The sequence below is a fragment of the Oryzias latipes genome, chromosome 17 (assembly GCF_053564925.1).
Source record: "Oryzias latipes strain Hd-rR chromosome 17, Olatipes_Hd-rR_3.1".
Taxonomy (NCBI): Eukaryota; Metazoa; Chordata; class Actinopteri; order Beloniformes; family Adrianichthyidae; genus Oryzias; species Oryzias latipes.
In genome coordinates this window covers 31,951,851-31,964,394 of record NC_136253.1, presented here as the reverse complement: position 1 = coordinate 31,964,394, position 12,544 = coordinate 31,951,851, and the positions used below count along the sequence as shown (strand labels likewise).

General features: G+C 38.8%; 1 protein-coding gene across 2 annotated transcripts in view; it reads right to left on the bottom strand.

Annotated features, from left to right (window-relative positions):
• sntg1 (syntrophin, gamma 1) overlaps positions 1-12,544 on the bottom strand; it is a 61,247-nt gene that overhangs the window by 30,628 nt on the left and 18,075 nt on the right. For both annotated transcript variants that reach the window (XM_004079482.4, XM_078934087.1), the window contains exons 2-4: positions 8,486-8,597; positions 7,869-7,918; positions 963-1,097 (exon numbers count right to left, since the gene is read on the bottom strand). In XM_004079482.4, coding sequence (XP_004079530.1) covers positions 963-1,097; positions 7,869-7,895 — 162 coding nt within the window. In that variant the 5' untranslated portion in view covers positions 7,896-7,918; positions 8,486-8,597. The remainder of the gene's footprint in view (positions 1-962; positions 1,098-7,868; positions 7,919-8,485; positions 8,598-12,544) is intronic.

Sequence of the window (12,544 nt, the reverse complement as noted above, 5' to 3'; positions counted from 1 at the left end):
TGGGATGAATCAACAATATAATAAGAATACGCTTATTACGCAAAAAAGTTGGTCTTGCGTGATACAGACTCCGTAATTTACAATATAGATAACCTGATCTCAAAAAAGAAAAAGAACTGTGTTCCAAGGAAATATGTCTTATTTTCGATCTTGCAAGAAAAATAATATAATTAAGAACGTTTTTCAAAAGCTAAATAATCTTAGTTCAAGAAAACATGTCTTACAATTCGTTTTTTTAATTATGACTTCTTGGTGATACATTTCTTACAACGTTAGCTGATTTGTAGCTTATTTGAAATGTTTCTTCTTTATTTAAAAAAAAGATTGGTCTTATTTCTTGGGGGCCTGTTTTTGCAGTGTATGCACCAATAATGCAGTCTGAATGTGATGAGACCCAAACTGTGCAGTTAAGGCGTATTGTCGCTCAGTCTCATCGGACCAGACCTAGCCAGACACAGTCAGATGGGGGAGAGAGAAAGGAGGAAACCTTGACACATTGTCCACTTCAAAAACTAAAAAACACTTTGTTGAACAAAAATATCAAGCTGTTAACATTTTACTTCAACCTAAAACTCACTCAGTTAAAGTGATTTGCACGGCCCCACCTTCGCCCTTTCGGCTGATCGTTTTGCAGGTCAGAAACTTCCGTTTGTCTTTGGAGATTTTTATCCAGTAAGGCATTATTGAATGAACAATGCCATTTCTGCAAAGGTCAGCTGACTCGTTTTCACAGGGAAGCATGCATTTAAAAGTGCGCAAGGGAAGACAACAAAAAAAAACTGTCAGAAATGATAACAAGTCGAACCCAAATGTTAAACCCGACACAGCAACCTCCAGCAGTCGAGGCTCTCATTAACAGCTACATTTGATTTTTGCAAAAGATACAGATCTATGATGAAAACCAACATAATCACCCTTCTTGCTGCGCAGTGCGCTACTTTTCAGGTGAAAGACTTACTTACACTTGAATAAAAAGGTTCTCCCGACACACAGATGACATCTTGTTCCTGAATGGTCAGAATATCTTTGGCCAAGTGCAGTCGAACATTAAATGGCTCCTCATTACCTTCTTGCATCAAATAAATCCCAGTCTTTGTCTGCGAACAGTCAGAAAGATAAAATCATTCATCATCCTTCTGTGACTAAATTAAATGTCCATGAAATGAAATGTCATTAAGAATACTCGTTGCAGGATGAGCATGGAAATTAGTTTTGGGTGACGCGTGCTATTGTCTTTTTGCTCCTGTAATTGTTGATGCATAGGTGAAAACAAACATATTCAGAGTTCTGAGTAATAAACCCACATTTACAGCAGAGAATGAAGCAATTGATTCATGTCTTAAAAAAGAGAAAGGCGTTATCTGCGTAGAGAAATTTAGATTATCTCATTTACTCCAAGTGGGAAAAAAGGATGTAAAATCAAGAGGCTCCGAAATTAAAAAATAAAAAAAAATAAAAAGCTTTAGCTCCTTCGTTTAGGTTTTTCTGCTCTGTAATAAACAATCTCAGTGCTGTGTGTGTTTCTAATGATCCATTCAAAAAAAATGCTAATTTGCATACATTTGCATTCTGCATATCCTTCCTACTCCCGGGCTAATTGTGATGCCGATCCTGTCCTTGACTTAAAAAGGTCTGAATAAAAGCAGCACCTCCACCTGATGAGACTGCTAATAGAAGAAAGCCCCCCTTGTCAGCATCCATACCAGCCAGGTTTGGCCTGTCACCAGCTAACAGAACCGTCAGCTGTCTCCTCGCTGCTATTCATAGACAGCATCTCCAAAACTGCAGGTCAAACTCGAATCAAAGTCAGTTTGTGGCGCTCGCTGTCTTTAAGTAATAACGCAGAACAGAAATGTCTGAGCCTGTGCCTGCAGTCGCTTTGTGAGAAATGATATTATTTGAAGTAGCATGTGTCTGCGCAAAAGTCATTACCAGAGCAAAATGAGAGCTGTAGTGCATGAGTGTTAGTCAGAGGAGGCAGCGTCTCAGGTGACGGAGCGCCGTTTGACCCGCTGCACCTCGTGCATAGCAAGTAATTAGCCTTATCTGCCGTCCTATTTCATGTTGCACTGTTACTCCCCCGAGCAGCACCATCTGCATCATCTTCAATCTGATAGTCCACACATGACTTTTCATGCAACAAGGACATCTAATTCTAACTGAGGAGCACGACAGTCCACATGGAGATGTTTCTTACGCCTTAGTCACAATTGCCTCATACAGGTGGATACAGGCGAAAAAAGGGACACGCAAGTGGTCCACGAGACGTTTTGACAGGCAACGGGTCATAGCAAACACTTAAACAACACATAATGCCTTAATGATTAAATAATGGAGCAGACAAGACAAGATAGGAGGTAAATCAGAACTTTTAATCAAAGCCTTAACATACCGAATGTTTATCCTTTTAAAACAAAGTTACCTTTAAAATTATTTGTCACCTGCTCCATATCTTAATCCAGCAGAATTTAGAGTTGCATTGGAAAGTAAATATGCAATGAAAGTGACAGTAAATAATGTTAAAATTAATTGTAAACAATTGTAACATTGTAAACAACTTCCAACCAACGTGACCCCAGCGGTTACAAATAACTGTGAGGTCTAAACTGGGTGTAGGGGTGAGTAAAGGTAAAGCAGGTAAGATCCAGGTATGTTGTGAGTACTTTTCTCTTTTTTAACCTCTGAACCGTGCGCTTTAGTGCTGTCCAACAAAACATGACTGTTACAAATGAGGAAATTAGACACTAAGAGCGTAGTTTGTGTGGACTGGGCACCTACATATCACCTGCACACCCGTGGATTTGCACACGGTCAGTAAGTGCTAGTACTTCCAAACACCTTCCAAACGATTAGAGTGCGGCGTAAGGCCGGCGTACGACATCATCACCCGTACATCACACGTGCGTACAACTTACATTATCGGTGGCTATGCGAGAAAACATGCAGCCGCTCCTCTCATACAACACAACAACCGGCAGCACCCATTTGGATGAACCCCCATACCGGTGCATGTAACTATGCATTATACAAGGCTAAATAAATCTTGTATTTTTACTTTTTTAGAATGTTATGTTAATAACTGCACTTAATTTACGAGGCAGAAGGGAACTTTTGTGACTCGACATGTGTTCTCTGGGAATCTAAGCAAACGTCAGCAAACAAAAAAAGAAAATGATGTCATAAAAATCAGCTAAGACTGATGGCGCACGTGTCAGGAAGATGACACAGCTAATACGGCGACGCCTGGCCTTCATGTTACTGCATACAAGTGAGGGGTTTAGTCATCCTGTGAATAAAGATATAAACCTCATGGCTAAACAGAAGCTTTTCAATAAGCGAATGATTCAGCTTGAGAGTTTCTCATTCCCTGCAACAATATTACACTGCAGCAACGATGAGCGACTGAGACGAAACAGCGTGGCAGATATGAAAAGGGAAGGTTTTAGCCCTAACCTACAGCCTGTGTCTGGAAATTCACTCATTTATGCTTTTGTTTTGAATTTCTTGGTGGAAATCCCGTTGCACCCAGATCTGTAATAACTCAAATGTGGCACAGATCAGCAGCAAAGAGGCAAAAGTGAATACAAAGCAATTTTGTCCCGGTAACACTTTCTTACCAAGGTTTTATTCAGTTAATGCTTTTAAATATTTAATAACTTAAATGATTTGATTAAAAATAAATAAGTAGATGTATATTTGCGGATTTCTTTCTAAAGGATGTAGAAAAAGGTAAGACGAGGTACAATCTGTACTCACATTTTTAAGCTTTCCTTGGTTTTTTAATGTACTTAATTATCTAAATGCGTTATATAGGTAGGTGGTGCCAATAGTAATATGAGTGCTCCTTGCAGGGTGTTACTGTGAGATAATAGCAGGTCATTCCTGAAGTGTTACTCTAACACTAGAATGGCCTGTGCAGGAGAATTGGACCTGCTGACTCGGAAAAGAAATCCCTAAAAAATCCGTTTGACAGGCAGAGCGGCAAAACAAGTAGACAACTGTAACCCATCCCATTTTAGTCTGAGGGTGGAAATGTCTCAGCAAACACAGTTTCACACGAAAAAAATACAAACATAAATGTGGAAAACGCAGATAACGTTAATAAAATTGAAAAAAACTGCAAAAATATTTAACGGCAGAAATGCTAAAGCAGGGGTGTCAGACTCATTTTCACCGAGGGCCACATCAGCATAGTGGCTGTCCTCAAAGGGCCAGATATGACTTATACATGCAACTAAATGTAATGACAAACAAATGTTACTACTCCTTAATGTTAAATAACTCATTATTTATTTATTATAACTTTTCAAAGTGACAATTACAGTTGCATAGAAAACATATATTTGCTTTTTAATCTAGCATAAATCCTTTTACATTTGATTCTGTCAGGTTAGGTTATGTAGACAGTGTTTAAGTCCTAATATATATTTGCCCAATCCGATATTTCAAGTCCGATTCCCTCTAGATATTTTTATTTTTTTATTTTAAGTAATTTAAAACCTTTATGCTCTCGAGGGCCACATAAAATGACATGGAGGGCCACATTTGGCCCACGGGCCTTGAGTTTGACACACGTGTGCTGAAGCATAAACGTGGGTATGTTGATTTAGATGCCTTGTATTTTTGTTAGATTAGACAATTTTTAAAAACCCACTCCAATGAAAATTGTGTTTTTGGTGTTTTTTAACAGGTTCTTGTGGCAGTTTTCTGACAATAGGACACGTTTAATAACATTTATTAATTATTCTGAGTATTTATTTATTCAAATTATTGTGAATCAAGGGCAGACGTAAAAATGCCGTATGAAAAAAAGCTTATTTGTGGCGTAATAAATACACTGGGCGGGCTACAAGCTCCCTGCCCCTAGCTCTCAGCAGCGGATGGAGATAGGGGCGGGGTTACTCCTTACCAATAGTCCCACCCACAACTCAGAAGTGATTTCTAATGAACTACTGCCACTCTACAGAAACCAGCTCAAAAATAGCTCAAAAGATGACTGGAGTGGGACTTTAAGTTTTTTTTTAAAACAATTGTGAATTTTAAAACTTTATATGTTCCAGAATTATTCAATTTATCGTCAGTTATCTCAAAATAAATAAAAGGTAAACTTGTGTCGTTGCAGGAACATAGTTTACCATATGAAGATGAAAAAGATTTATTTTTTTGGATCCCTGTTTAAAACTTAGCTAAACTGTTAAGATTACACTCACATGTTGTAACATTTAAGTATAAGAACCAGGAAATCATCTAAAACAAATCCATGAAGTGCAAATTAAAAATGCAATAATATACAGAAGACATCAAAAGCTGCGTTTTCATTGACTAAGAAATTGCACAAAATGGATTTGTGATACTAAAATTGCCTAATTTCGACACCTTAATTTCGAAAAAACTTGCATTTCTTGAAAAAGGTTTTTGCTCTTGGAGTAGGTGGTTGTTGAGGCGTATCGAAACTGGTATAATTCAGAAACTGCAATGGAAAGACTGGATAGATGATGATGAGCGCTAGAGCTGTGGCAGAAATTTGAACGGATCTGCTGTAAATCAAAGTATTTATTGTTCACATCCGTTTTTTTGAACAGCTTATCATGTGAGTTGGTTTGTGTTAATTTGCATTTATGATTTAACGGAAACCGTGTAATTGAGAAAATGAGTTTGTTAGAGTTTTGATAAAGTTTTGCTCAGATGTGTAATGGAAACCCAGCCACTGAGTTTTACCTTCAAGTTTATCCTTCAATCTGTTCTTTCTTAAAAAATTCTAACTGGGTGTCTTGTCGTGTGCCCTTAGGCAGTATAACTGATTGGCATTTTATTTCTTTACATTTCATTTGGTCACGCTATGTTGGGAAGTTTCAAATGCTCATTGTCACATTTTTGCCTTTTGACAATCAGTCAGCTGGAGCTCCAAAGGCAAAGCTGCATGAAGCCTCACTCAACTTTTCTATTGTTCATCTATTCAGCGGAAGAATAAGCATGAAAGCTCCAATATTCCAGCATAATCATCAGGACAATAACAAATTTCAGGTGTAAAATTTTGTTAGAAAAATAAATGCATTTGTGTGAGATTGTGATATTCCACCTAGCTGGTTGTGTATTTAACAAAAAAAAGGTCACAGGAGAAGGAAAAAAAATAGGAAAACCTGCTTTTTGAGCAGCTTCATGCTTCTGTGCGTTTGGTGATAAATTTAGCAACAGTGGCCCGTAAAGGCCTGTTCACACGAGGCTTGAACATGTGGATGGAGCTCATAAATATCATGTAACAGCTGGCGATCATCTAAGCCAAACATGGCTGCATTCTTCACGCAGGGTGAACACAGAGTGTCCTGGGCCGTCGCTCACTTCTCAAAAGGAATCATCTGCATGAACAATATAGTGTTAATCTGAATTCTACCATAAAAGCACAGTTTTAGTGGGAAAAAGGCATTTTAACTGATTTTTAAATGAACTACATATAAAATTGACTACTTTTGTTAAAGACCCACTCTGATGAATATTGTGTGTCTGGTGTTTTTAACTTGTTCTCATGGCCTTTTTCTAGCCAATTAAGCTTAAAAGTGCATTTCTGCGTATTTGTAATCAAATTGTTGTGAAACAGGAGGAGACGAAAAAAATGCTGTTTAAAAAAGAGCGTAAATGCGACGTAGAAAATATGCTGGGCAGGGTCACCAGCTCCCTGCTCCGCCCCATTTGGATGCATCCACTTGTGGACGACTAGATCCAAGTACGTCTTTGTTTTCCTCGTCTGAGCTGGCATCTGGATCAGAACTGTACGTCTGAATAGCTACAATAATGCTTGCCATTTTTGTTACACTAGCAATTTTAGCTTTAAGTTAAGAGGGGTTAAAAGGAAAATGTGTCGAAAGGATTATGGGAAAGGAAGGGAGGCTTACTTCACGCCAAAACCATCTCAGAGGTGAATTAATGTTGAACTACTGCCGCGCTGCAGAAATTTTCCCCTAGACAACAACACCGCTTTTAAAAATTTTGGCTAAAAATGGAATAATCCTAATTAGAAGACCACTGGGAACGCTTTGAAAATAGCTCAAAAGATGATCGGAGTGAGGCTTTAAGCTCACATCTTCACTTAACATTTGTGCTTCTATTCTTTTATCTTCTTGAAATGATTTTTAAGCTTATAGCCCAGAAAAGTATTGCATTTCTGGTGTCATTTTGTGCTTTTTTTTCCCCAATCAGCAGGAGTCCTCACACACAGCTCACCGACACAACACATCAATCCCTTCACTGCCTTCAGTTACTGTCACAACACACTGCTGCACTGCACATTCAAATAACAGTCAAAATAGTGTCATTAACATGACTCAAGCAGATCCGCATGCGTCAGATCCGCATCTTAATCCGTGATGTCTCAATGTAATTAGGGAATTTTTTTCAAAACTGTTGGTAGAGCGGATTATTGCAGCTGTGGGTCCAATTTTCAATACAAATCTGGCTTTAAAGGAAGGCTAGAAGTTAGATCCTTTCAATAATGGTCACCTAGGACTCATGTGGAGATGCATACTAATGCGAGGAATGCACCGATGTAGGCAGAGCCCCTCAAGACGCATGTTAATGTCGGCTATGAAGAGGGTCAGAGACCACACCTGCTCCGCCATCGCCATCCTTTCTTGTTGCTTAAAATGTCAGACAAGATGAGCGCGTGAAGCGGAAACCAAAAGGTCGGTTATCATCAAGAGCATGGGCTGCCTTACACTGTACATATAAAAGTGCCAAAATGAACTAGTATATGAGCTACGCTGCTGTTCTAGACTAAAGCTTTTAGACACACTAATGCAGTTTTCTTGAGCCTGAAAAGCCAGGGCACTTTCTATAATCATGGCCTATTGTAACATTGATTAAATGCTACAAACCTCTTCATTTGAAGTCTTGAAATCCATGTGCTACTATGCAGTAAAGGATTCTGCAATAGAGAGAAACAAGATTGAGTTAGACCGTGTAGACAAACGCTTACTGACACGATGGAGTCACTGCAGCAAAGCCACACATCCCAGTTAAGCCAGCATTGTTAGCAGCGCTCCATCCAGTCCCACCGATTTTTTATATAGAAAATGATACAATGGATTGTTTTTCATGGAAATGCGCATCTTGTGGATTAAGCTGAGCAAAACTCCCACGAGCAAAATGGGAGACCATTAAGCAATAATGAATAATTTACAAGCAAAGGTGAGAGCCAAGGTATCCTAATAAATCTTTCAATAGTGAATTCCGTCTCCCAAAATTAACTTTGTCACCATCACTCTGAAGGCTCGTAAGAGACTGGAAGAAACTGAGAGGCAGGAGAGTTTACTCAAATATAAGGAACAAGCAGCAACTCATAAATACCACCTACTTTAAACTGCTTTTCCTCATACATAAACGATCAATATCATGCAGAGGCTTCATCTACATAAAGCAGCAGTTTTAATCTGACTGAGGAGAAATGCCTGCAACCTGAATATGAGAACCTTCTCTACAGGAGAAGCCTTACCTCAGCAGAAAGGCCCCCGGCTCTTTGTGCAGTGAGGTCTAGCCATGGAGAGAAGAGTTGATCCCCAAACTCAGCCGTGGCAGGGGGCCTCTCCGGATCATGGCTGTCAGACCTGGCGGGGGGCAGAAGAGCAGATCCGTCACTACTCCTGGTTAGCTGTAGGTGCAGCACTTCAGTTTACAAAGGAGCTAATCCAGGGGAGCAAAATAAGGCTTAAGAGGTTATGTTTGTCTCTTGTAGGTTATCAACCATTGACTGTATAAGAGAACTGGACTGAGTGACCCCTCTCCCTTGGCATTAGAAACAGGAAGTGGCTCCAACAAGCCAAAATCCCACAGACCTTTATAGAGAAAAAAACAGCTGTTGCTCAGTTATATTTTTCAGAGGTACAATTAGAAAACCAATAACAATTTTTCATTGTATTTTTCTGTGGTGCAAATTATTTAAGTTAATTACTGACCAACCAGAAACCTCAATAAAAGTGCCCTAACTTTTGCGCTGTAGGCACACTTTAAAGCCTTAATTTGTTGCTTAATCTGTTTTTTGTTTTTTAAACGAGGTTTGGAGTTAGTGTAATCACAGGTTAAGTCTGTTTTATCATGTTGCAAACAAGATTGGGAGTTACAGGTATTGTAACTGATTGACCTCAGTAACCTCTCGAGATGTGTGTGTGTATCCTGTGCTGTTTGTCTGACCTTCTTCATCGAGATGTACTGGAACTGAGTTTCTCCTTGTTGGGATTAATAAAGTTTTCATTCATTCATTCATTAAATATGCTAACGTGGCTAACATTAAAAAAGGTAGCATGTTACGGCAAGTTCTAGAGTAACTGTGAACGCAGGTAATAAAGTTTGACTGAAGTAATAAAGTCTCTCTTCAGTGCCCCTCAAGTATGCAGTTCGAAAATAGACCATTTACTGACGTTGCGGCTTATACTTCATTATAATTATAATTCCCCTATAATTCCTTATAATTATAATTCTCTATGGTGCAGAAATAACGGTTTGTGGTCTCACGTCCAACGTCCCAAACGTTTGAATTTGTGTAGCCAACTTTCGAGTGGTAGGGGTGTGGACTTAACAAGCGGACTTGTGGTTGCCACAGAAATGCTGCCAATTATTCAGCCAATTATCACTGCTTACTGACGACCTCTAACACGGCAGCATCTGTATCGCAAAACAAATGGCGACTGAATCGACTTAAATTCGTTGGAGCCACAATTAAGCTATTTTCTATGGGTGATGTCACACTAATTCGGTCCATATACCGTCAATGTTATCGATGGCTATGCTACGTTGACACTAGCGTGGGGGGGGGGGGCTATGATGTCACCGTGATAGCAAACACACTTAAAACAAAATACAAGTCTGATTATAGCTGATTATTTGCTTCTAACTGTGACAGAAAAAATATGATTCATAGTTTCCAGCAACACAGATGAGCGTCTTCAGTTTAACAGATGCAGATGTTGAATTAGAGGCAATTCACAGCTTTAGTTTCTAAATAAGCCCTTTTTATTAAAAAAATAAAAAAATTCAAACTGTGCTTCTTGGTCCCTGATAAACGATCCTCTCAAACACCTAAATTAAAAAAAAAGGTGGATTCAGAAGTGTGATTGCGAAAAAAGTAATCAAGTCGCATTCTTCTGTTTTCTCAAAAATGTCAAATGACTTTCTGTGAGCACTGGTAAAGCTCTGATGGCGCGCCCTTGAGAATTGCTCCTTGTTAGTATACATTGTTGGCTCAATGCCACCCATTTTTTTTCCCGGCTGCAGTGTTGATCATTGTTCCACAGGATTATACAGTGTTCCAGCATTTCAGGCTACATTTCATGCATTAATCATTCGCCCCTGATGATTCAGGAAAAGTAGCCTCAGTCAGACTGTTTTTAAGTCGTGGGGAGGAGAAAGAGAGAAAGTGAATCACGGATCGGTCAATAAAATAGTACTGGATCTTTTACTCTTGGAAAACGCCACACAAACATTTTGATTTAATTAGAATGATTTTCAATCGATGCCCTTGAAATTAAACTATTATGTCTGCATTTTTAATGCGTCATTACTAAAAAGAAAAATGCTAATTGTACTTCTTCATTTCTACAACATCCTGTTTTCACGATACATGTGTTGGTTTGAAATATTTAAAAAACACAGAACATATATAGCATAAAGAAGCAGGAGCTGAGATTTGAAGAATCTGGATCCAGAAAACGTTAAACGCAATTCGAACAACATGCTCACTACTTTTTTTTGTAATTGGCAAATATGACGTCACTGATTTCCCAAAGTAAAAACCCAATAAATATAGACATTTTACAAAGACTATGAATCCACCATGTTCTGAAGATAAAAACTTTATAAGAAAATATTATATTTCTCAAAAATTGTTCAAAACTCGCCAATCTAATGAGCATCTATGCAAGTTTTTTTTGGCAGGGACTTCTGAGAAATTTCTAGGGCACTCGATTTTGGAGCTGCAGATTCAGACAGCTCTATAAAGTGGCAAACACCCTATATAGTGCATTAAGAAGTGAGCAGTGATGGAATTCAAACATAACCTTTTGTATGTGGCAGGAACAGATAACCTGAATCACAGAACTCAAAGTGCAACAGCTGCACTTTAAGCACGACTAAAATGTGATAAATAAGGGAGTCCAAAAGGTGGTAAACGGGGTGCCAGCTACTGACTACAAACAGTAGCTGCGGTTACAAGTGCAAACTGTCTTTGACTGGATCAAAAATCAGATTAGAATTGAAGTATGTACATGGGCCCAAAAGAACTGTATCCGATTATAACAAACGTTTACATATGCCACACTTTTGGTTGGAATAAATCACTTTGACATGCGCAGAGCTATTTAAAATACCGTAGAGCAGCCGGATGGAGTGCTGCCATTCTCTGTAGTGTTTATAGAGAGATTTTGCCACAACCCACTTTATAATAAGATCTGTGGCTGTTAGAATGAACCCACTGCTTCGTGTTTGCAGGCAGGGAAGGTGCTTTGTTATAGTGTGCGGTTCGGAGAAGGGTTCGGACCCCAGTCCGTTTGGCTGCAAATGCACTTAATAATAATAATAATAATAGAAGCACGTTAAGAAGATAATCTCGCTCTATGTCGGAGCTCTCTTTGTTAATAACAGACTTCATAATATCTTCTTCTATGGTAGTATCGTAATTTGTCCGGACCAACGGATAGCCAATCACATAAAGTAACGTCAGCACTAGACTAAAGACCCCGAACGGCTGTTGCAGGCCTAATGGTTATGGTACCTACACCGGCCGCTCCTGTTTGCGGTGCAAAGCGTTCTCTGGAGCGCCACACCTCCTACACCTGGAGTAAAAGCCAGCGCAGTAGTGACACCGAATCAGAATAAATATTTTATATGCACCACGATCGGATCAAGAATCGGCATAACCCACCTATCTCTATTGGAAGTAAATTTTTATCCGAATTAGTCTGATCGGGTCAGAGTATTCAGAACGGCTTGTTTAGATGACGCATGTTTATTCTGATCAGGCATTAATTCCAAATTACTTTGTCGATATAACCACTGCTAATGACCAGTAAACATAGAAAACCTAAGATGCTTACAACCCAGATCTGATGTGAGTGCCAAAGTTCTGCCTGAACAATTAAAAAAACACCCCCAAATTGAAATAAGGAAAAGAAGAAGTTCATGAAATTTGCTAAAGGTCTGTATAGTTAATGCAGAAACCTTGCAACATTGATGAACTCTATAAATAAATATGTTTTTTATGTTGAAATAGTGAATGACTCAAAATCCCTCTAGAGAAAAGCATTTGCTTTGAAAGCTCTCAGTGATCCAGAACTGAGGAAGACCGACTCTGTGCTGTCCTTAAATAAACTGCAACAGCTTCATCTTGAAGTCAAACGTCCTCCTGGGAGGCTTTGCGAACTCTTTCCAATAATATTTCACAATTTGGAGTAATGCAAGCTTGCGCGTTGTTTAAATTGGACAGCCACAGGCAATTATTTTCTTTTAACAACATATTTCTTAAATATCAAGTTTTTTTTTTTCCTTTTTACTTTCTATAAAA